The 23,838-nt window shown below is 42.0% G+C and overlaps 1 protein-coding gene across 2 annotated transcripts in view; it reads left to right on the forward strand.

Annotated features, from left to right (window-relative positions):
* LOC139407287 (ATPase family AAA domain containing 2B) overlaps positions 1-23,838 on the forward strand; it is a 154,225-nt gene that overhangs the window by 1,603 nt on the left and 128,784 nt on the right. For both annotated transcript variants that reach the window (XM_071150930.1, XM_071150931.1), the window contains exons 2-11: positions 13,646-13,806; positions 13,969-14,000; positions 14,140-14,272; positions 16,374-16,470; positions 16,616-16,748; positions 17,305-17,445; positions 17,702-17,777; positions 17,873-17,974; positions 22,441-22,668; positions 22,877-23,051. In XM_071150930.1, coding sequence (XP_071007031.1) covers positions 13,646-13,806; positions 13,969-14,000; positions 14,140-14,272; positions 16,374-16,470; positions 16,616-16,748; positions 17,305-17,445; positions 17,702-17,777; positions 17,873-17,974; positions 22,441-22,668; positions 22,877-23,051 — 1,278 coding nt within the window. The remainder of the gene's footprint in view (positions 1-13,645; positions 13,807-13,968; positions 14,001-14,139; positions 14,273-16,373; positions 16,471-16,615; positions 16,749-17,304; positions 17,446-17,701; positions 17,778-17,872; positions 17,975-22,440; positions 22,669-22,876; positions 23,052-23,838) is intronic.

A 23,838-nucleotide genomic window follows, 5' to 3' on the forward strand; every position in this document is an offset into this window, starting at 1 on the left:
ATGTAGTATGTTTTAAGTACGAAACGGCTGCATGGATTCCCATTGGACAATAAGATGAAACAACTTAAAATTGATAAGATGAAACAGCTTTTGGGCTAACCTTGAAAATATGCACTGTACTGTTAATTTATTTTAAATGAAGGAAATTAGTCTTTAAATTAAATTCAGTTTATTATTGCCATTTGACAACAAAAACCGGGACAAACAGATCTGGAGCCAGGATAGTGGTTCCAGTCCTTTATAGGTGCCCCATTTTTCTTGTATGGCTGCAGTGCAGTCTCACCTCAATAACAGTGACAGAGTTTTGACAGATAAGTATTCACAGGAGCGCAGACACAAGACGGGCTGGGAGGAACAGTGAGAGAGAGAGCAAGTGTGAATGGAATGCTGAGTGAAAGATTGAACAGAACACAGTCCTTACGTACAGTCATTGATGTGTGATGCACATTTCTCCTTGTCTCATCTGGGTGATAGTCAGACTAGTCTCCCTGTAGGCTGCTAGCAGTGGTGTATGGCATCAGACAGGCTATTGTGTTGTATCAATAAGGAAGGGAGGCTTACAGACTAAAGGACATACAAGTACCAAGGACATGGCATCTTTATCCTCCTCAGTGGGGTATGGTTCAGTAGGCCTGGGAATTGCCAGGGACCTCAGGATACAATATTATCCAAGTAATTTTATTTGTCACATGCTTTGTAAACAACAAGTTTAGACGAATAGTGAAATGCTTACTTAAAGGGCACTTCCCAACAATGCAGAGGAAAAAATGAATAAGTACAAAATGAGGAATGATAATTTGGCTGTATACACGGGGTACCAGTAATAAGTAGAAGTGTAGGGGTGCAAATTAATTGAGGTAGATATGTACAGTTGAAGTCAGAAGTTTACATACACCTTAGCCAAATACAATTAAACTCTGTTTTTCACAATTCCTGACATTTAATCCTAGTAAAATTCCCTGTCTTAGGTCAGTTAGGATCACCACTTTTATTTTAAAATGTGAAATGTCAGAATAATAGTAGAGTGATTTATTCAAGCTTTTATTTCTTTCATCACATTCCCAGTGGGTCAGAAGTTTACATACACTCAATTAGTATTTGGTAGCATTGCCTTTTTAAATGGTTTAACTTGGGTGAAATGTTTCAGGTTTCCTTCCACAAGCTTCCCACAATAAGTTGGGTGAATGTTGGCCCATTCCTCCTGACAGAGCTGGTGTAACGGATTCAGGTTTACAGGTCTCCTTGCTCGCACACGCCTTTTCAGTTCTGCCCACATCTTTTCTATAGGATTGAGGTCAGGGCTTTGTGATGGCCACCCCAATACCTTGACTTTGTTGTCCTTAAGCCATTTTGCCACAACTTTGGAAGTATGCTTGGGGTCATTGTCCATTTGGAAGACCCATTTGTGACCAAGCTTTAACTTCCTGACTGATGTCTTGGGATGTTGCTTCAATGTATCCACATAATTTTCCTGCCTCATGATGCCATTTATTTTCTGAAGTGCACCAGTCCCTCCTGCAGCAAAGCACCCCCACAACATGATGCTGCCACCCCTGTGCTTCACGGTTGGGATGGTGTTCTTCGGCTTGCAAGCCTCCCCCTTTTTCCTCCAAACATAATGATGGTCATTATGGCCAAACAGTTCTATTTTTTTTTCATCAGACCAGAGGACATTTCTCTAAAAAGTATGATCTTTGTCCCCATGTGCAGTTGCAAACCGTAGTCTGGCTTTTTTATGGCGGTTTTGGAGCAGTGGCTTCTTCCTTGCTGACTGGCCTTTCAGGTTATGTCGATATAGGACTCGTTTTACTGTGGATATAGATACTTTTGTACCGGTTTCCTCCAGCATCTTCACAAGGTCCTTTGTTGCTGTTCTGGGATTGATTTGCACTTTTCGCACCAACGTACGTTCATTTCTTGGAGCCAGAATGCATCTGGTATGACGGCTGCGTGGTCCCATGGTATTTATACTATACGTACTATTGTTTGTACAGATGAACGTGTTACCTTCAGGAGTTTGGAAATTGCTCCCAAGGATGAACCAGACTTGCGGAGGTCAGATTTTTTTTTCTGAGGTCTTGGCTGATTTCTTTTGATTTTCCCATGATGTCAAGCAAAGAGGCACTGAGTTTGAAGGTAGGCCTTGAAATACATCCACAGGTACACCTCCAATTGACTCCAATTATATCATTTTCTGGAATTTTCCAAGGTGTTTAAAGGCACAGTCAACTTGGTGTATGTAAACTTCTGACCCACTGGAATTGTGATACAGTGAATTATAAGTGAAATAATCTGTCTAAACAATTGTTGGAAAAATTACTTGTCATGCACAAAGTACATGTCCTAACCGACTTGCCAAAACTAGAGTGGAGTGGTTGAAAAACAAGTTTTAATGACTCCAACCTAAGTGTATGTAAACTTCTGCTTTCAACTGTACATGTAGGTAGGGATAAAGTGACTAGGCAATGGAATAGATAATAAATAGTAACGGCAGCGTAAGTGATGAGTCAAAAGAGATTAGTGCAAAAAGGTTCATTGCAGATATTCCAGGTTACTGGTTAAGTAGTTTGTAGTCTTATAGCTTGGCGGTAGTGGTTCAGGGTCCTGTTGGTCCCAGAATTGGTGCGTCGGTACCACTTGTTGTGTGGTAGCAGAGAGAACAGTCTATGACTTGGGTGGATGGAGTCTTTGACAATTATTTTGTGCCTTCCTCTGACACTGCCTGGTATAGAGGTCCTGGATGGCAGAGCTTGGCCCCAGTGATGTACTGGGCTGTCCGCACTACCCTCTGTAGCTCCTTGCGGTTGGATGCCGAGCAGTTGTCATACCAAGCAGTGATGCAGCCAGTCAAAATGCTCTCAATGGTGCAGCTGTAGAACTTTTTGAGCATGTGTGCACCATAATGATGGTGTTGGAGTCGTGCGCGGCTACGCAGTCGTGGTTTAAGAGGGAGTACAGTAGGGGACTAATCACGCACCCCTGAGGGGCCCCCATGTTGAGGGTCAGCCTGGCGTATGTGTTGTTGCCTACTCTCACCACCTGGGGGTGGCCCGTCAAGTGATCCAGTTGCAGAGGGAGGTGTTTAATCCCAGGGTTCTTAGTTTAGTGATGAGTTTACAGGACACAATGGTGTTGAATGCTGAGCTGTAGTCAATGAACAGCATTCTCACATACAGTGGGGAGAACAAGTATTTGATACACTGCCGATTTTGCAGGATTTCCTACTTACAAAGCATGTAGAGGTCTGTAATTTTTATCATAGTTACACTTCAACTGTGAGAGACGGAATCTAAAAAATTCCAGAAAATCACATTGTATGATTTTTAAGTAATTCATTTGCATTTTATTGCATGACATAAGTATTTGATCACCTACCAACCAGTAAGAATTCCGGCTCTCACAGACCTGTTAGTTTTTCTTTAAGAATCCCTCCTGTTCTCCACTCATTACCTGTATTAACTGCACCTGTTTGAACTCGTTAGCTGTATAAAAGACACCTGTCCACACGCTCAATCAAACAGACTCCAACCTCTCCACAATGGCCAAGACCAGAGAGCTGTGTAAGGACATCAGGGTTAAAATTGTAGACCTGCACAAGGCTGGGATGGGCTACATGACAATAGGCAAGCAGCTTGGTGAGAAGGTAACAACTGTTGGCACAATTATTAGAAAATGGAAGAAGTTCAAGATGACGGTCAATCACCCTCGGTCTGCGGCTCCATGCAAGATCTCACCTCGTGGGGCATCAATGATCATGAGGAAGGTGAGGGATCAGCCCAGAACTACACTGCAGGACCTGGTCACTGACCTGAAGAGAGCTGGGACCACAGTCTCAAAGAAAACCATTAGTAACACACTACGCTGTCATGGATTAAAATCCTGCAGCGCATGCAAGGTCCCCCTGCTTAAGCCAGCGCATGTCCAGGCCCGTCTGAAGTTTGCCAATGACCATCTGGATGATCCAGAGGAGGAATGGGAGAAGGTCATGTGGTCTGATGAGACAAAAATAGAGCTTTTTGGTCTAAACTCCACTCGCTGTTTTTGGAGGAAGAAGGATGAGTAGAACCCCAAGAACACCATCCCAACCGTGAAGCATGGAGGTGGAAACATCATTCTTTGGGGATGCTTTTCTGCAAAGGGGACAGGACGACTGCACCTTATTGATTGGAGGATGGATGGGGCCATGTATCGTGAGATCTTGGCCAACAACCTCCTTCCCTCAGTAAGAGAATTGAAGATGGGTCATGGCTGGGTCTTCCAGCATGACAACGACCCGAAACACACAGTCAGGGCAACTAAGGAGTGGCTCCGTAAGAAGCATCTCAAGTTCCTGGACTGGCCTAGCCAGTCTCCAGACCTGAACCCAATAGAACATTTTTGGAGGGAGCTGAATGTCCGTATTGCCCAGCGACAGCCCCGAAACCTGAAGGATCTGGAGAAGGTCTGTATGGAGGAGTGGGCCAAAATCCCTGCTGCAGTGTGTGTGTAAACCTGGTCAAGAACTACAGGAAACGTATGATCTCTGTAATTGCAAACAAAGGTTTCTGTGCCAAATATTAAGTTCTGCTTTTTGATGTATGAAATACTTATGTCATGCAATAAAATGCAAATGAATTACTTAAAAATCATACAATGTGATTTTCTGGAATTTTTGTTTTAGATTCCGTCTCTCACAGTTGAAGTGTACCTATGATAAAAATTACAGACCTCTACATGCTTTGTAAGTAGGAAATCCTGCAAAATCGGCAGTGTATCAAATACTTGTTCTCCCCACTGTAGATATTCCTTTTGTACAGGTCGAGAAGGGCAGTGTGGAATGCAATTGAGACTGCGTCATCTGTGATTCTGTTGGGGATGTATGCGTATTGGATTGTGTCCAGGGTGTCTGGGAGGATGGTGTTGTGAGCCATGACCATAATTTCAGATGAGAGTGCTATGGGGCGATAGTCATTTAGACAGGGTACCTTGGGGTTCTGGGGCACAGGAGGAGAGGTTTATGGTCAGATTTGCCAAATTGAGGGAGAGTTTGTATGTGTGTCCGCGTTTGAAGTGAAGGTGATCTAGAGTTTTATTTCCGCCTCTAGTTGAACAGGTGACATGCTGGTAGAAAGTAGGTGGAAACAGGTTTCAGTTTTTATACATTAAGTCACCGGCCAGTAGGAGCACCGCCTCTGGGTGAGCATTTTCTTGTTGGCTTACAGCTCGTTGAGTGCGGTCTTAGTGCCAGCATCAGTTCGTAGTGGTAAATAGATGGCTACAAAAATGTAGATAAACTCTTTGTAAATAGTGTGGTGTATCATGAGGTATATTAGTTTAAAAAAAAATTAACCTTTATTTAACTTGGCAAGTCAGTTAAGAAAAAATCGTGACCACATCGTGACCACTTGTTACGCAAGTGCAGCAAGGAGCCATGGTAAGTTGCTAGCTAGCATTAAACGTATCTTATAAAAAACAATCAATCTTCACAATCACTAGTTAACTACACACGGTTGATAATATTACTAGGTTAACTAGCTTGTCCTGCGTTGCATATAATCCATACGGTGCCTGTTAATTTATCATTGATTCACAGCCTACTTCGTCAAACGGGGAATGATTTAACAAAAGCTCATTCACGAAAAAAAGCACAATCGTTGCACAAATGTACCTAACCATAACCATCAAAGCCGTTTCTTAAAATCAATACAAAGAAGTATATATATTTTTTAAACCTGCATATTTAGTTAAAATAAATTAATGTTAGCAGGCAATATTAACTAGGGAAATTGTCACTTCTCTTGCGTTCATTGCACATAGATTCAGGGTATATGTAACAGTTTGGGCCGCCTCGCTCATTGCGAACTAATTAGCCAGAATTTTACATAATTATGACATAACATTGAAGGTTGTGCAATGTAACAGCAATATTTAGACTTGGGGTTGTCACCTGTTCGATAAAATAAGGAATGGTTCCGTATTTCACTGAAAGAATAAATGTTTTGTTTTCTAAATGATAGTTTCCGGATGTGACCATATTAATGACCAACGGCTCGTATTTCTGTGTTTTATTATAATTAAGTATATGATTTGATATTTGATAGAGCAGGCTGAATGACCGGTGGTAGGTGGCGGCAGGCTCGTAAGCATTCATTCAAACTTTACTGCGTTTGCCAGCAGCTCTTAGAAATTCTTGCTTCACGGCGCTGTTTATGACTTCAAGCCTATCAACTCCTGAGATTAGGCTGGCAATACTAGTGCCTATAAGAACATCCAATAGTCAAAGGTATATGAAATACAAATGGTATAGAGAGAAATAGTCGACGTGTCATAATTCCTATAATAAATACCACCTAAAACGTCTTAACTGGGAATATTGAAGAACTGGTAATATTGAACCACCAGCTTTCATATGTTCTCATGTTCTGAGCAAGGAACTTAAACGTTAGCTTTTTTACATGGCACATATTGCACTTTTACTTTCTTCTCCAACACTGTGTTTGCGTTATTTAAACCAAATTGAGCATGATTCATTATTTATTTGAGACTAAATTGGTTTTATTTATGTATTTTATTAAGTTAAAATAAGTGTTCATTGTTCATTCAGTATTTTTGTAATTGTCATTATTACAAATATATATGTATGTATATAAATAAAAAATTGTCCGATTTAATCGGTATCGGCTTTTTTTTTGGGTCCTCCAATAATCGGTATCGGCGGTGAAAAATCATAATCGGTCGACCTCTACTTGAGACTTCCTTAATATTAGAGATCGCACCAGTTGTTGTTTAAAAAAGAGACGCACACTCCCCTCTAAGCTTCGTTGATACACAAGTTCTGTCCTGCCAATGTTTAGAAAAAACAGCTAGATTTATATTTACTTTGTCCTTATTAAACCATGACTCGGAGATACATAGGATATTCTAGTTAAGATAATGGTTGTGCGGTATCCAGATTTTCATTCCATCCTTCTGTCCCTCTGGGATTTACGGTATAACCGGTTTAGTACACAAGGGGGCACCAAAAACGTCATAAAAGCTCATTTGGCATCTAAACTCAGCAAAAAAAGAAATGTCCTCTCACTGTCAACTGGGTTTATTTTCAGCAAATGTAACGTGTAAATATTTGTACGAACATAACAAGATTCAACAACTGAGACAAGCTGAACAAGTTCCACAGACATGTGACTAATAGGAATTGAATAATATGTCCCTGATCAAAGGGGGGGAAAAATTAAAAGTAACAGTCAGTATCTGGTGTGGCCACCAGCTGAATTAGTTATTGCTGTGAGATGTTACCCCACTCTTCCACCAAGGCACCTGCAAGTTCCTGGACATTTCTGGGGGGAATGGCCCTAGCCTTCACCCTCCAATCCAACAGGTCCCAGATCTGAGCTCTTCACTGGCCATGGCAGAACACTGACCTTCCTGTCTTGCAGGAAATTACACACAGAACGAGCAGTATGGCTGGTGGCATTGTCATGCTGGAGGGTCATGTCAGGATGAGGCTGCAGGAAGGTTACCACATAAGGGAGGAGGATGTCTTCCCTGTAACGCACAGCGTTAAGATTGCCTGCAATGACAACAAGCTCAGTCCGATGATGCTGTGACACACCGCCCCAGACCATGACGGACCCTCCACCTCCAAATCGATCCCGCTCCAGAGTACAGGCCTCGGTGTAACGCTCATTCCTTTGACGATAAACGTGAATTCAACCATCACCCCTGGTTAGACAAAACCGCGACTCGTCAGTGAAGAGCACTTTTTGCCAGTCCTGTCTGGTCCAGCGACTATGGGTTTGTGCCCATAGGCGACGTTGTTGCTGATAATGTCTGGTGAGGACCTGCCTTGCAACATGCCTACAAGCCCTCAGTCCAGCCTCTCTCATCCTATTGCGGACAGTCTGAGCACTGATGGAGAGATTGTGCGTTCATGGTGTAACTTGGGCAGTTATTGGTGCCATCCTGTATCTGTCCTGCAGGTGTGATGTTCGAATGTACCGATCCTGTGCAGGTGTTGTTACACGTGGTCTGCCACTACGAGGATGATCAGCTGTCTGTCCTGTTTCTCTGTAGCGCTGTTTTAGGCGTCTCACAGTACGGACATTGCAATTTATTGCCCTGGTCACATCTGCAGTCCTCATGCCTCCTTGCAGCATGCCTAAGGCAGATGAGCAGGGACCCTGGGCATCTTTATTTTGGTGTTTTTCAGAGTCCGTAGAAAGGCCTCTTTACTGTTCTAAGTTTTCATAACTGTTACCTTAATTGCCTACCGTTTGTAAGCTGTTAGTGTCTTAACGACTGCTCCACAGGTGCATGTTCATTCATTGTTTATGGTTCATTGAACAAGCATGGGAAACAGTGTTTAAACCCTTTACAATAAAGATCTGTGAAATTATTTGGATTTTTGCGAATTATCTTTGAAAGACAGGGTCCTGAAAAAGGGACGTTTCTTTTTTTGCTGAGCCTATTGCCATAATAGCAGATATCCTTGGAGGCTGCTAGTTCAATATGCTAACAAGTGCAAATAAAAATAAACAAACTGCAAGACAGGCAATTCAGATCATAAAGTTATACATATATAGGTAGGAGCTACCGTATGTCATTTTGGGTGAGTTTGGACATTTTACAAGCGAATGTGAACGAGAGACATTGCTAATGAACAAAGGTTTGACGCATGCTTGTCTGAAGGAAGAACAGTACTGACTCTCCAGCAGCATGTCTGCATGGAGTCACTAGGGCGACGGGCCTCCTCTGCTCGGAGAAGAGGGGGGAGAAGCAGACTGGCTGAGAACAAAACGCAAGGAAATCAAGATGGCAGTGGCAGCTGTACAAATATCTCATCAAAAGGGCTTTGACTTCTCAAACTCTCAGAAAGCAAACAGAATATAATGCCCCGTCACCTGATTAATTCAGCCACTTACTTTGGGTCTTTTCACACTTGGTCCCTTTCAGACAATTTTTGTTATCTCAGTGCAGTTGCTTAATTTTTTTGTGCAGTGTGAACACTCCAAATGAACTCAGACCCCTCAAAAGAGCCCCCCGAAGCGAACCGAACTGAGACCTCTCGAGGGGTGGTCTGAGTTCGGTTCACTTGAATTCTGATATCCGGTCCCCTTTTTTAGGGCAATGTGATTGCAAAGCTCCCTGGGTTCGCTTTTCATTATTCCTGCACCACACACTAGACTACTGCAACACCGTTTCACATGCTATAAACCCTCATGTTGGTGACACAAAAGATAGATGGTGGGCAGGTTCTCGAGAAAAATCTGCTGTTTTTGAATATTGATTAGCGATTGTCAAGGACACACAGAAATTCCAAAATGTGTGTAGCTTTCAGTTAAGATTATTTGTTTGCTACATGTGATCTATAGGCTGAGAGCTTCATCAGCTGTTCATTGATTGTAGGATTTGAATAGTGTGAACACAACTTATTTGGTGAGAATCACAACATGGAGTACAAAATCTAATCTAGCTCTTATAGGGGTAGTAGCCTACCTTGGGTGTATAATTTAATTACAGCATTATTTATTGTGCAGTTATTCTATTGCTATTTATTCTGTTACTATTACATGTACAAGCATGGGAAACCAGTCAGTGACCACACCCACATGAGCACAGACATTATGTCTGCGTCATGGAACGCCCCCTTTTTCCAGAGTGCATAAAAGGAACTGTGACGAACTTTACATTAGACCAGCGGGGACCGACAGCCTGAGCTGGAAGGTACGAAATGGTTAGACACTCAACTTTCAAATTTTATTGCTATCTTCCGATTACTATTATTGTCTCATTTTTATTAAATGCAATATATTAGCTGCCCAAATGTAAGTAGGTATATCTAGCTGTCCGATAACACGTTCTGATTGAAGGGCTTCTCCTGTACTTTCTAAAAACCTAGAGTACTTGTGGAACTGACGAAATAGTTGTCCTCATTCAAAGACAAGGGCAGTGTGAATACAGAGATGATGGAGTTCTTTTGCTGCTTTTTTTTTGACCCAGTTCACTTTACATAGGACTGAGATCAGTTATTTTAAAGAGGGCTATATGTATAAACGCCCTTGGATAGCAAGTTAAACTTAGGGGTCGTTAACGCATTGTTTTGCGTTTTTCACGCAGGAAAAAATTAGCTGCCTACGAAATATCTTGCTGCAGATCTAAAATGTTTCTTATTGTAATTTCTGCTCGGTGTCAGCCATTTTGTTCTTCAGTTGCACTTCTAAACTCAGAATGCTGTTTCTGAATTCTCATCTATCAGCAGACAGCATTCTGAATGATACTACTTTTCTCCAGGGACTTTTCCCAGTGTAGCCAGCCTATGTTTCTCCAGTAAAATGGAAGATGCATTTTACATTAGGAAATGTAGCTCGCTACATTCTTTCTATGATAAATCTAAACATTAGAAATATGATGGCCATGCATTGTTTTTGCAATAAAAAATGTAAGCTCATTGACTGGTGTGGCTGCCAGTCAAATAGTGTTGCACTTCTGTCCTCTCATGAAAATGAACCGATTTACTGATTTATGTGTTGCACTGTTGTATTTTCTGTGAATTGAAACTATAGTTGAATGTCCCTGATCACTCTATTGAAGAAAATAAACACTGACTTTAAATATGAAGTGTAACCCTGTCAATACACAGCTGCACTCACCTGCTCCTGCTTTCTCCCATTGTGCTATTTACAAACAAACACGTGACTGGTTCAACTGTTCTGGGGAACTACATAATAAGCTTCATAATGTGAGAGGTGAAATGAAGAACGCAGTCTGTTTTATTGCCTAACGTATTGTACGACGTACAAGTTGACTGCAGGTATTTACTTAAAAAATAGCTACAAATATTAAAATGTAAATGTAGTTCCAACGGTGTTGAAAAACCACCCCGTGGCTGTTTCCAAATATCCCGGCATACAGTATTCCGCCAAAGCCTACTTCAGATCACGTTGATATTATAGTCTTGAACCGAGCTCATCCACTTTATTCTCCAGTGATTGCATGTTCACCAATAGAACAGATGGCAGAGGCGATTTATCCACTCTCTGACTTCGTTTCGTCAGTTATCCCGCACGCCGGCATCTATAGCGTCGTCTCCACCTTTGAGTGTCTGGGATTTGGGCCTGGTCCGCGATAATCAAGGTCTTTCGCACAATTGTTCAGGAGCCTTTAAAACAGCCACCATTCCCTCCGACACCATATTACTCACAATCACGATATGTTGGTGGCAATATGTATTGCCATTCTCATGTTTGTCACAATTCTATATGTATTGTGATTCGGTGTTTCAAACATATTGCTGTCATGACTTGCCCTTTTGGGTGAGGATCATAGGCGCCAGATCTCCCCTTCTCTCTCTCTCTCCCATCAGTTTTATGACAGTTGTAAATACCTGCAGGAACACTCCACACAATGAAAGGGAAGTTAAAAATCCCATTGTTACAACAGAGATTCTGTAGTACTGTGACATCCACGTTTGGATAATGAAACAATATTTCTGTAATCCCAGCAGTTGGAAGGGTCTGTGGGTACTTAAAGAAGAATCATGTCGAATTCATTACTAATTTGTGATGAATAAGTAGAACAGTAAAACAACAACTATCTCTGAATGTGTATATTTCCCAGTGATCATTCACATCTATATGTTGTGGAACTTATTTGATTTAATATGAAACCATTTGTTAGAAGATGTGATGTTAGCCTTCTAAATGAGATAATTGTCTTAACCAGTCAGTGACCACACCCACATGAGCACAGACATTATGTCTGCGTCATGGAATGCCCCCTTTTCCAGAGTGCATAAAAGGAACTGTGACGAACTTTACATTAGACCAGCGGGGACCGACCATTGGTACGTCTGACGTATCCAATATAACAGACACTCCGAGAAATCTGAGAAGCTACTAAATACATTTTGACGTCTGGGGAACACAACCAGAGACTACTGATTGAATAACTCTCTCCACAGAAAATGGACCTGACGATTTCAACAGAGAGAGCCGACAAAATATAAGCTTAAATATGTACATTGCAATTATTTTCGAAAGAGTGGCAAAGTATTAGCATTTCCATAAGCATAGTTATCAACTGTATGTAGTGGGTTCATTCTGTCTTTCCTGCTCTTTATCTGTCCCCACCCCCTTTCCATTGACTAACCTGATATGATGGCTAGGAAGACCTCTAGGGACTTTTCATTGCATTTATATGTAGTAATCAGTGTGTAAGCTATCCTGTTTGTGTGTTTATGTAATTCTGTGTTATTTAGTAAGTAAATAAATAATGAAGCCAATTTGTATATTGGTGATTCATAATTTGTTAGAGTTTTGCAATATTCAGAATAAGACTGATTAGAAGGTAACAATCAATAAATGAATGACTGAAATGTAAGATCTTTATCTTTAAGAGTTAATTTGGAAACGCTAACTCGTTAAATAAGCACAAAAATAATATTGCGATATTGTCGAAACGATACAATGTCAGAAATATTATCCCGATATGTAACTGTATATAGATTTTAAAAAATCAACATTCAGTGCATCAACGAGTCTATCTCGGTCTCCTTTCTCCCTCTGTCTCCATCTCTTCTTCTGTGGAAGTCTGCAGCAGACTTATCTTTATCTCTCAGCCAGTCTGGCTTTGCATCACTTACTTCGTCTGCTATCTCTTTCCATCTCTCTGTTTATCTGTCTCTCTCTAGCTGTCTTTCTCTAATCTCCATCCTCTCTCTCTAGCTGTCTTTCTTTCTCTCTCTAATCTCCATCCTCTCTCTCTAGCTGTCTTTCTTTCTCTCTCTAATCTCCATCCTCTCTCTCTAGCTGTCTTTCTTTCTCTCTCTAATCTCCATCCTCTCTCTCTAGCTGTCTTTCTTTCTCTCTCTAATCTCCATTCTCTCTCTCTCTCTCTCTCTCGCGCTCTCACTCACTCATATATGGCTTTATTGGCATGGGAAACGTTTTAACATTGCCAAAGCAAGTGAGGTAGATAATATATGAAGTGAAATAAACAGTAAACATTACACATACAGAAGTTTCAAAACAATAAAGACATTACAAATGTCGTCTTATATATATATATATATACACACACACACACACACACACACACACACACACACACACACAGTGTTTTAACAATGTACAAATGGTTAAAGGACACAAGATAAAATAAATGAGCATAAATATGGGTTGTATTTACAATGGTGTGTGTTCTTCACAGGTTGCCCTTTTCTCGTGGCAACAGGTCACAAATATTGCTGCTGTGATGGCACACTGTGGAATTTCACCCAGTAGATATCTCTCTCATCTCCATCCTCTCTCTCTCTCTAGCTGTCTTTCTCTCGCTCTCTCATCTCCATCCTCTCTCTCTCTCTCTCTCTCTCTCTCTAGCTGTCTTTCTCTCATCTCCATCCTCTCTCTAGCTGTCTTTCTCTCTCCCTCTTTCTCTCATCTCCATCCTCTCTCTAGCTGTCTTTCTCTCTCTCTCTCCATCCTCTCTCTCATCTCCATCCTCTCTCTCTCTCTCTAGCTGTCTTTCTCTCTCTCTCTCTCCATCCTCTCTCTCCATCCTCTCTCTCTCTCTTTCATCTCCATCCTCTCGCTCTCTCTAGCTGTCTTTCTCTCATCTCCATCCTCTCTCTCTCTCCATCTCTCTAACCACTGTCTCTCCTCCCCTCCAGAATGATCCCAGCAGTGATGTGAGCAGTCCTAGCAGTCCTCGAATGTCCCCTCCCTCGAAGCGGACCCGTAGACAGACCCCACCAAGCTCTAGCGACATCACTCCCTCGTCTCAGGCTAAGGGCCAGAGGGTCTCCTGGGTCATGTCCACCCACCGCACCAGGTGAGGGGGCAAGGGAACGGCACCGGTTGTGGCCATTTTGGGTTAAATTCCTATACTGGCCGTGTGGACTGTGGATTCAACCCCCTCTGTTGTTTGTCTGAGCAGTCCTTTTTTTTTTTTTGCAATGTGTTTATATTGACACATCTCACTATGTTGTTTCAGGTTGTCATCTGGCGCCCTGCAAAATGGACATGGTAACATCATTTTCATTACCAAAGCTTTCATTTGGTTATTCTAAGACCATGACATTGTTTGCATGTAGGTACATTATTAGTTGGCGTATACGTTAGATTGGACTGCTTTGTTTTGACCTGTAACCTCTGACCCCGGCAGCCCATAAGGTGGACGGGGCAGGAGACCACTCTCACATGAACGGCCATATTGATCTGAAGAGGAGCTGCCGAGTGAGGAAGAGCCAGTTTGAACACCTCAACCAGAGCCTGCTTTTTGACCAGCTCGTCAACAGGTAACACACACACACGTTTGTTTTATGATCCTTGTGGGTACTAAACAATTGATTCCCATTCAAAATCTATTTTCCCCCAACCTTAACCCAAACTTCTTAACCCTGATTGTAACCCTAACCCCTAAGCCTAAAATAGCCATTTTCCTTGTGGGGACAGGCAACATTTTCCCACATGTCTGAATTTACCTTGTTTTATTATCCTTGTGACAGAAATCACATTTAGAATATTGTCATGCATATTAACAGAACATGCAAGTCGAGGATGCAGCGATGTGTGGTTTTCCTTACTGAATTCTGATGTTCACTTTGAACATGCTGGAATAACTGTCCACATGTACTTTTCCTCAGCCAACAAGATGAGTAGCGAACAGAAAAATCACTAGCCTATGTCAATTTACTATAGTAGAAATGTTTAGGCTACCTATTCTATGGGGCAGCTTGTCGAGAAAGAAATAGCCTATTCCAAACAGACTCTGGGACAGTTGTGGGATGATAGATCCCAAAATCATACAACCAGCAGGCCCAGGATACATAGAAAAACCTGTTAAAAAGCAATGAGGCTGATGCAACAGATCAGAACGTTTATTCACGTTATAAACACAGCAGTGCACACAAGGCAGTTGTGTTTAAGTATATACAATTTATGTTTTCAAAATGCATACTGCCTCCAGCTCATTGCAAATCAAATTTATTTGTCACATACACATGGTTAGCAGATGTTAATGTGAGTGTAGAGAATGCTTGTGCTTCTAGTTCCGACCATGCAGTAATATAGTAATATATAGTAATATAACCTAACAATTTCACAACAACTACCTTATAGTAGTTGTACATATTCGTATTCATTCCTTTACAAGTGTAAAGGAATTAATACGAATATGTACATAAAAATATATGAATGAGTGATGCCATAACGGCATAGGCAAGATGCAGTAGATGGTACGGTACAGTATATACATATGAGAAGAGTAATGTAGGGTATGAAAACATAACATAAAGATGCAGTAGATGGTACGGTACAGTATATACATATGAGAAGAGTAATGTAGGGTATGAAAACATAACATAAAGATGCAGTAGATGGTACGGTACAGTATATACATATGAGAAGAGTAATGTAGGGTATGAAAACATAACATAAAGATGCAGTAGATGGTACGGTACAGTATATACATATGAGAAGAGTAATGTAGGGTATGAAAACATAACATAAAGTGGCATTATGACAGTGGTGTGTGACGTGCTGATGAAGCCTGCCTTCCATTGACACGTGACTCCACATTCAAAACAACTGGGAAATTAAAAATCTCCAATTTCAAACTTCAGAGCATTCAACGCAACTGGAGGAAAAAACTAGCTCCGACTGGAAAAAGTAGTTTTGAACGATATTCCAACTCGTGAATTCAGGCCTCTTTCTAGAGCTCTGACTTTGCGGCCTGAAGATCACTGACGTCATGATTTGACCTCGTATTTTTCAGAGTTCCCGGTCGTCTTGAAAGCACCACAAGATGTCTGGCACTGACAGATTGTCAACTCAAAGGCTCTGTAGCTGTATGCTGTACGCATATGATAAATAAGATACATAACCAAAATACTTTACACACATGCCAATTTAATTCCACAAAATGATGCTAATTAACCTATAGATAAGAATGACCAGTCAAATGTATTTCCATTGACTGGTATTTCCATCAATGAAGAGGCTACAAAGCATTATTTAGCATTATTCAGCCAGCGTCCCAAAAAAATATCGGACAAAAGCTGGCTATTACTGGATAACGGAAACACAGGCACACACACCTCAACCAGAGGTCAACAGCACTACCAGATAAAGGTTTTACATTCAAACTGACTTAATATTTGACAAAATAATGAATATGTATGACCTGGAGGTGGTGGATCTGTAAAGCAGAAAGTGAAAACCGCGAGGAGTTGGACAGTCAATCTCCTTGTTTAATGGTTGGCAGACAGGTTAACCGTGATGGGTAGATATGAAGATGTGTAATGTGATGATCGGCCCAGCCTTAAGCGTAGAACTTTGGTGTAGTCATTCATATGCATCTGTGTTTGATACTTCCGATGACGATGCTTGTATTGTCAGCACGGCGGAGGCAGTTCTTCAGGAGATGGACAACATCAGCAGCATCAGACAGAACAGGGAGGTAGAGAGACTCCGCATGTGGACCGACACTGAGGTGGTGAGTCTGTCAATCAATCTGTATTATTCCATAAATAAAATGCACCATGGCAATATGAAAGTGGGTTGTTGGTAACTAACTCCATTGGTGGACGTTATGATGGCAAGCCAGCAAGCTGAACCTGACTCTACTCCTGATCTTCTAGGAAAACATGGACATGTATTCTCGTGTGAAGAGGAGGAAGTCACTGCGCAGGAACACCTTTGGCATGCAGGCGCATCACAAAGCCATGAGCAAGACAGAGGAGGAAGAGGAGGAGGAGGAAGAGGGGACTGAAGGTTTGACTTAGTTTGGATGGCTTGTAAATCTGTACAGAGACTGAGAACTGTAGTTTTGTCATAGTTACGGGTCTGTGTTGCTTGAGGTTCAGACTACATTTAAAATATAATATTTTAGGGCCTCCCCAGTGATCTAAGGCACTGCAGACCCGGGTTCGATCCCAGGCTATGACGCAACCGGGAGACCCATGAGGCTGCGCACAATTGGCCATGTTGTCCGGGTTAGGGGAGGGTTTGGCCGGCTGGGATGTGCTTGTCCCATCGCGCTCTAGCGACTCCTTGTGGCAGGCTGGGTGCATGCATGCTGACTTCGGTCGCCAGTTGTACGGTGTTTCCTCTGACACATTGGTGCTTCTGGGTTAAGCGAGCAGTGTGCCAAAAAGCAGTGTGGCTTTGTTGGGTCGTGTTTCAGAGGATGCGTGGCTCTCGACCTTCGCCTCTCCCGAGTCCATACGGGAGTTGCAGCGATGGGACAAGACTGTAACTACCAATTGGATACCATGAAAAGGGGCAAAAAGTATTAAATAAATAAAAAGCATATTTTACTTGTTTACAGAGTCTCACGGGGAAGAAGAGGATGACGAAGCGGAGGATGAGGATGATGGAGATGAGGCAGAGGAGGTAGGAGAGGAGAATGACAGACCGTACAACCTGAGGCAGCGCAAGACTGTACAGAGATACGAGGCGCCACCTATCGGTAAAGAAAATATATATATATATATTTTGTGTTTTGTTTTTTTGCAAGCCCTAAGGGACGGTTTTCCGTCCCCAGATTCGCCAATGAGCATGGCTTTTAGTCAAGGAGATGGCTTAATCTGGGTCTGGGAAACTGGCCCACTAAGTTGCCTGAAGCTTTCCTTTTCTTGCATAAAACCATTTCTTGGTAGTCTTTGTTTTATACCTCTTGAGTGCTGTTGCTTTTAACATCTTCTGTGTCTATGATTGCATCCCAGAGCCTGTCAACAGAAAACAAACCACTCCCTCCCTGTTTGACACCCACAGATCTCCAGCTAGGAGAAGCCATATACGGTTGGTCTTGTACCCCGCATGAACAATTATTTATTACCTACATTGACATGGTGTAATATGGAGTGATTTCTTCTTTTTCTCCTCCTTTGGTCCAGAGTGAAGAAGCATGCCATCCACAGTAGCGACACCACGTCGTCGTCTGACGAGGAGAGATTTGAGAGGAGGAAAAGCAAGAGCATGACCCGGGCCAGGAACAGGTGAATACCGCTCCTCCTCTTTCTCTGTCACTCACCTGGTGAATTTTGATATTAGATACAATTCATAAGTGGCTTTTCACTAGTTCACAGCTCTTTCCATTCACCACCCATACTGTATGTACATAGGGTGGGGATACATAGGGCTGTGGCGGTCATGAAATTCTGTCAGCTGGTTATTGTCATGCAAAAGACTGCTGACCTCACGGTAATTGACCGTTAATTGACATAAACATGTATAGCATAACCAGGCCTCCACACATACAAGCTGCTGATGTGCGTCATCTACAAAAGAAGTCTAAATAAATGTAATATATATCATCACTACAAATCCATTATTTATTTTAGACGGGTCTAAAGAAACATGATAAGAAGAACATGTATTTCAGAAGAACAGAATGAGTTGGCCTACTGTGTGTTATCTGGCTATTCTCCATGCCATAGGCTGTAGGCTTGGATATGCTTAAGTCCCGTGTCATAATTGTATATATCATTTTATAGTAAGAAGAACAACTTTAGTTGTGAATGATACAAACCTTAGAATCTCTTAAATCAAAACATATATGGGCTGCATGGAGCTGCTATTGATTTGAGAAAGAAGCAGAAAAAGCTTGTTCTGTTCCTTGCCTCAGGCTGCACAGCTGTTCTCTCATCAACTGATTTTCACCCATCAGACTATTCTCAATTTAATCTGGTCTTCACTAATATGTCAAATTTGGTTTTGTTTTAGAATGTGCCATTATGAAATGGACAGGGGAGGGGAAAAATACATGTCATTGCTCTCACTGCCTGATAGGTGATATTCCTGTTTGAGGAGCATGCTCTCACTGCCCGACAGGTGATATTCCTGTTTGAGGAGCATGCTCCCACTGCCCGATAGGTGATATTCCTGTTTGAGGAGCATGCTCTCACTGCCCGACAGGTGATATTCCTGTTTGAGGAGCATGCTCTCACTGCCAGACAGGTGATATTCCTGTTTGAGGAGCATGCTCTCACTGCCAGACAGGGGATATTCCTGTTTGAGGAGCATGCTCTCACTGCCCGACAGGGGATATTCCTGTTTGAGGAGCATGCTCTCACTGCCAGACAGGTGATATTCCTGTTTGAGGAGCATGCTCTCACTGCCCGACAGGGGATATTCCTGTTTGAGGAGCATGCTCTCACTGCCCGACAGGGGATATTCCTGTTTGAGGAGCATGCTCTCACTGCCAGACAGGTGATATTCCTGTTTGAGGAGCATGCTCTCACTGCCCGACAGGTGATATTCCTGTTTGAGGAGCATGCTCTCACTGCCCGATAGGTGATATTTCACCCAAACTCTGTGTGCCATGGGCTCTCCAACCTCGTTCCTGTAGCTACCCAGTCCTAATATGGCCTATTTATTGCCTACCTCACACCATTTGCACTCACTGTATATAGACTTTCTTTTTCTCTATTGTGTTATTGACTGTACGCTTCTTTATTCCATGTGTAACTCTGTGTCGCACTGCTTTGCTTTATCTTGGCCAGGTCGCAGTTGTCAATGAGAAGTTGTTCTCAACTAGCCTACCTGGTTAAATGAAGGTGAAATTAAAATTTTAAATTAAAAAAATTTGGGGAAAACCAAGTGAAATCTGTTTGGGAACATCGATATTAACATGTTTTTGCAACAAAACACATTTCACTAAACTGTTGACAGCCTGTCTGCGCGCTCTAGAAAGGAATAAAGGAGAGCGAGGAGGAGATGGAAACACGTGGTGATGAGATATTCTGTATAGCTAATGTTACTCAATTAATTATGAAAATAGAAAACAAATGCCTATTACTAGGCTATTCAAAATCAAATATAAATTCACTATTTGTTGGCTAACTGTAAGCCGTCCTACACCGTCAATGAACCAACAGCATCACCTAGCCCTAGGACTATACGTTCTCTCAGAAACTCATGGATACACATTTTGGAGCATCCAGCATGTATAATATTCCAGTCCACACTGAAAGGCTAGAGCCATTATGTTTCAAAGACATCTTAAATCAGTTTAGTTTTATGTTCTTCTGCCATGCATAATATGTTACGGTAGGCTATGTATTGTATTAGAGGTCGACCGATTACGATTTTTCAACGCCGATACCGATTATTGGAGGGCCAAAAAAGACGATAATCTGCCAATTATTATTAATTTTTTAAATAATGACAATTGCAACAATACTGAATGAACACTTATTTTAACTTAATATAATACATCAATAAAATGTTATTGATTGGCCAATTTAGCCTCAAGTAAATAATGAAACATGTTCAATTTGGTTTAAATAATGCAAAAACAAAGTGTTGGAGAAGAAAGTAAAAGTGCAATATGTGCCATGTAAGAAATCTATCGTTTAAGTTCCTTGCTCAGAACATGAGAACATATGAAAGCTGGTGGTTCCTTTTAACATGAATCTTCAATATTCCCAGGTAAGAAGTTTTAGGTTGTAGTTATTATAGGAATTATAGGACTATTTCCCTCTATACCATTTGTATTTCATTAACCTTTGGCTATTGGATGTTCTTATAGGCACTTTAATATTGCCAGTGAAACAGTATAGCTTCCGTCCCGCTAGTTAGCGCGCGCTAACTAGCTAGCCATTTCACTTCGGTTACACCAGCCTCATCTCGGGAGTTGATAGGCTCGAAGTCATAAACAGCGCAATGCTTGACGCACAACGAAGAGCTGTTGGCAAAACGCACAAGTGCTGTTGGAATGAATGTTGACGCGCCTGCTTCTGCCTACCACCGCTCAGTCAGTCAGATTATATGCAACGCAGGACACACTAGATAATATCTAGTAATATCATCAACCATGTGTAGTTAACTAGTGATTATGATTGATTGTTTTTTTATAAGTTTAATGCTAGCTAGCAACTTACCTTGGCTTACTGCATTCGCGTAACAGGCAGTCTCCTTATGGAGTGCAACGAGAGAGAGGCAGGTCGTTATTGCTTTGGACTAGTTAACTGTAAGGTTGCAAGATCGGATCCCCCGAGCTGACAATGTGAAACTCTTGTCGTTCTGCCCCTGAACAAGGCAGTTAACCCACTCTTCCTAGGCCGTCATTGAAAATAAGAATGTGTTCTTAACTGACTTGCCTAGTTAAATAAAGGTGTACAATTAAAAAAAAAAAAAAACAATCGGCAAATCGACGCCCAAAAATACAGATTTCTTTATTGTTATGAAAACTTGAAATGGGCCCTAATTAATCGTCCATTCCGATGAATCTGTCGACCTCTATATTGTATAATGGCACAAACATCATTTGAATGTAGTTTTGGGGCTTGGGCTCATAAGCCTATGCATCTGCTCTTATATGCATATGGGTGTTTTGAATGAATCTTCACCTTAGAAAGTGCTGTTTCAACCTGCTGTTGAACTTCTTTCTTCAAATTGATCACTACAGTGAGGTGAGTTTTAAAAGTATAATAGGTTGTTTTGATAAGTGTTGTGATTTTCGATTGCATTTGCCAAGTTCTCAAAAGTGTCTACAAAATTATGCATGTAATGCTTTATTATAAAGGTTTATTTTTATGGAGAAAATTATCTTTCCCAAACTTGAAACTCGACCGCAGCCAATGTATTCCAATTAGGCTCTACACTGGTTATTAAGTGCTTAATTTTAAGTAGTTATTTGGCCACTTCAGGTGGGGCAGGTAGCCTAGTGGTTAAAGTGTTGGACGAGTAACAGAAAGGTTGCTGGATTGTATACCGGAGCTGACATGGTAAAGATCTGTTAAGGCAGTTAACCCACTAGGAAAAATACATATCTATGCATTTAAATAATGAAGGGAGGACGCATTTTCCGTGGTTCCATTTTCATGCCAGCCAGCTAGGCTTATACTCCTGTTGTAAAGCGAAGTAATGTGCTTAATATTAGGTATATAGGTATATATAGTAGGCATAGCCTATAGAAATGTTGCGCAACATGATCTCATGGGCTCTCATGAAATGTTTGATTAGATTTTCTATTACATTTGCATTGATGTCAGAGTGATTGGAGGGACAATAGAGTGCTGAGTACCAGGCAGTTAGCAAGTTGGGTCGACTACTAATGACCAGCAGCAGCATCTGAGCCTGGAGAAGCCTAATTACCATGACTAAACGTTCACAGGGGATTTAACTGCCATCATGACTCGTGACCGCCGGTGTGGTGGTAATACGACCATTCTAACACCCCTAGTGATACACAGCAGCCGTTATGCACCAGAAAGCTCACGGCAATAATATATTTACAATATAGGCAATTTAGCAGACACTTTTATCCAAAGTGACTTAGTCATGCGTGCATACATTTTACCTATGTACGGTCCCGGGGATTGAACCCACTATCCTGTCATTCCAAGTGCCATGCTCAACGAACTGAGGTACAAAGGACCACAGCACATCGACCTACCTTTACCGGTCTATCAGTGTTGAGCTGCAGATATATCAGTGCTAACGCTTGTTATTTGTAAAGGTGTCTGCCTATGAACTTGCGAGCAGAGGACCTGGCCAGTGGGGTGCTGAGGGACAGGGCCAAGGTGGGAGCTAGCCTCGCTGATGTGGACCCCATGAATCTGGACACCTCAGTGAAGTTTGACAGCGTGGGAGGGCTGTCCAAACACATCCAGTCCCTGAAAGAGATGGTGGTCTTCCCTCTCCTCTACCCAGAGGTTTTCGAGAGGTTCAAGATTCAGCCACCAAGGTAAAGGGCAAAGCCACCTGGAAACTCGCATTATTCATGTTCAGATATATCAAGCATGTATCCTTCTTTGTTTGCCATTTCTAACTGTTATTTACTTTCAACAAGCCAGATGAGGGGAAAAATTGAATGGTCACAATGTGTAGTTCCTCAATCAATAAAAGTGAGACTTGTTATTTACCTCTCTGTCTCTCACTCCCCCCCCGTACAGAGGGTGTCTGTTCTACGGCCCACCAGGTACAGGAAAGACCCTAGTAGCGCGGGCTTTGGCCAACGAGTGTAGTCAAGGTGACAAGAAAGTGTCTTTCTTCATGAGGAAGGGAGCTGACTGCCTCAGCAAGTGGGTCGGTGAATCAGAACGACAGCTACGCCTGCTCTTCGACCAGGTGAGCTTGAGCCAAGGCTTATCAGTTTGACATCATCAGGGACTTTATTTCATTAATTACCTGTGTGTTTCTATTGTGCTTACCAAAACACTGTCTGTTTAGGCTAGCTGATGCACCTCTAGTCCAGAGTAGAGGTCTTTAGTTGGACCTGTTCTGAAATGGACCTAGGGCTTTCCCACCCGGTCCCTTAATGCATAAATTAATAAAACAATATATAGAGACCCCTTCCGAACGGATCCGAAGACAACTAGACCCGTTCCCTAAAGACCTGGTTGGATCCAGACTCTATGAAAGTGAAGAAAGCAGCAGAAAAGTCATTTTTTAATGCTACTTTATTAACCAGAGCTGCTAAAGTATGAGATGAGGGAGAGAGGAGCAGCTTTAGCAGGCGGGGAGAGGCTGTACTGTGAGCGGGTGACTGCAACCAACCAAGCTGACTCACGCAATAGCAGACTAATAACTGCCACAGTTAGGTTATTAGAATCCAATATGATTACGTAGTACCTGTCTTGACTGCATCAAACTGGGAGAAGCTAGCTAAAGTTAGCTAGCTAGGCTAACTGAGGCTGCAGTGCTTTCACTTTCTCATCCTACAGTTACAAATAACTGAACTCTTCAGAGAAGGTTTTCCACTAGATGTTGCAACGTTGCTGTGGGGACTTGCTTCCATTCAGCCACGAGCGTTAGTGAGGTTGGGCACTGATGTTGGGCGATTAGACCTGGCTCGCAGTCGGCGTTCCAATTCATCCCAAAGGTGTTCGATTGGGTTGAGGTCAGAGCTCTGTGC

The sequence above is a fragment of the Oncorhynchus clarkii genome, chromosome 4 (genome assembly GCF_045791955.1).
Source record: "Oncorhynchus clarkii lewisi isolate Uvic-CL-2024 chromosome 4, UVic_Ocla_1.0, whole genome shotgun sequence".
Lineage (NCBI taxonomy): Eukaryota > Metazoa > Chordata > Actinopteri > Salmoniformes > Salmonidae > Oncorhynchus > Oncorhynchus clarkii.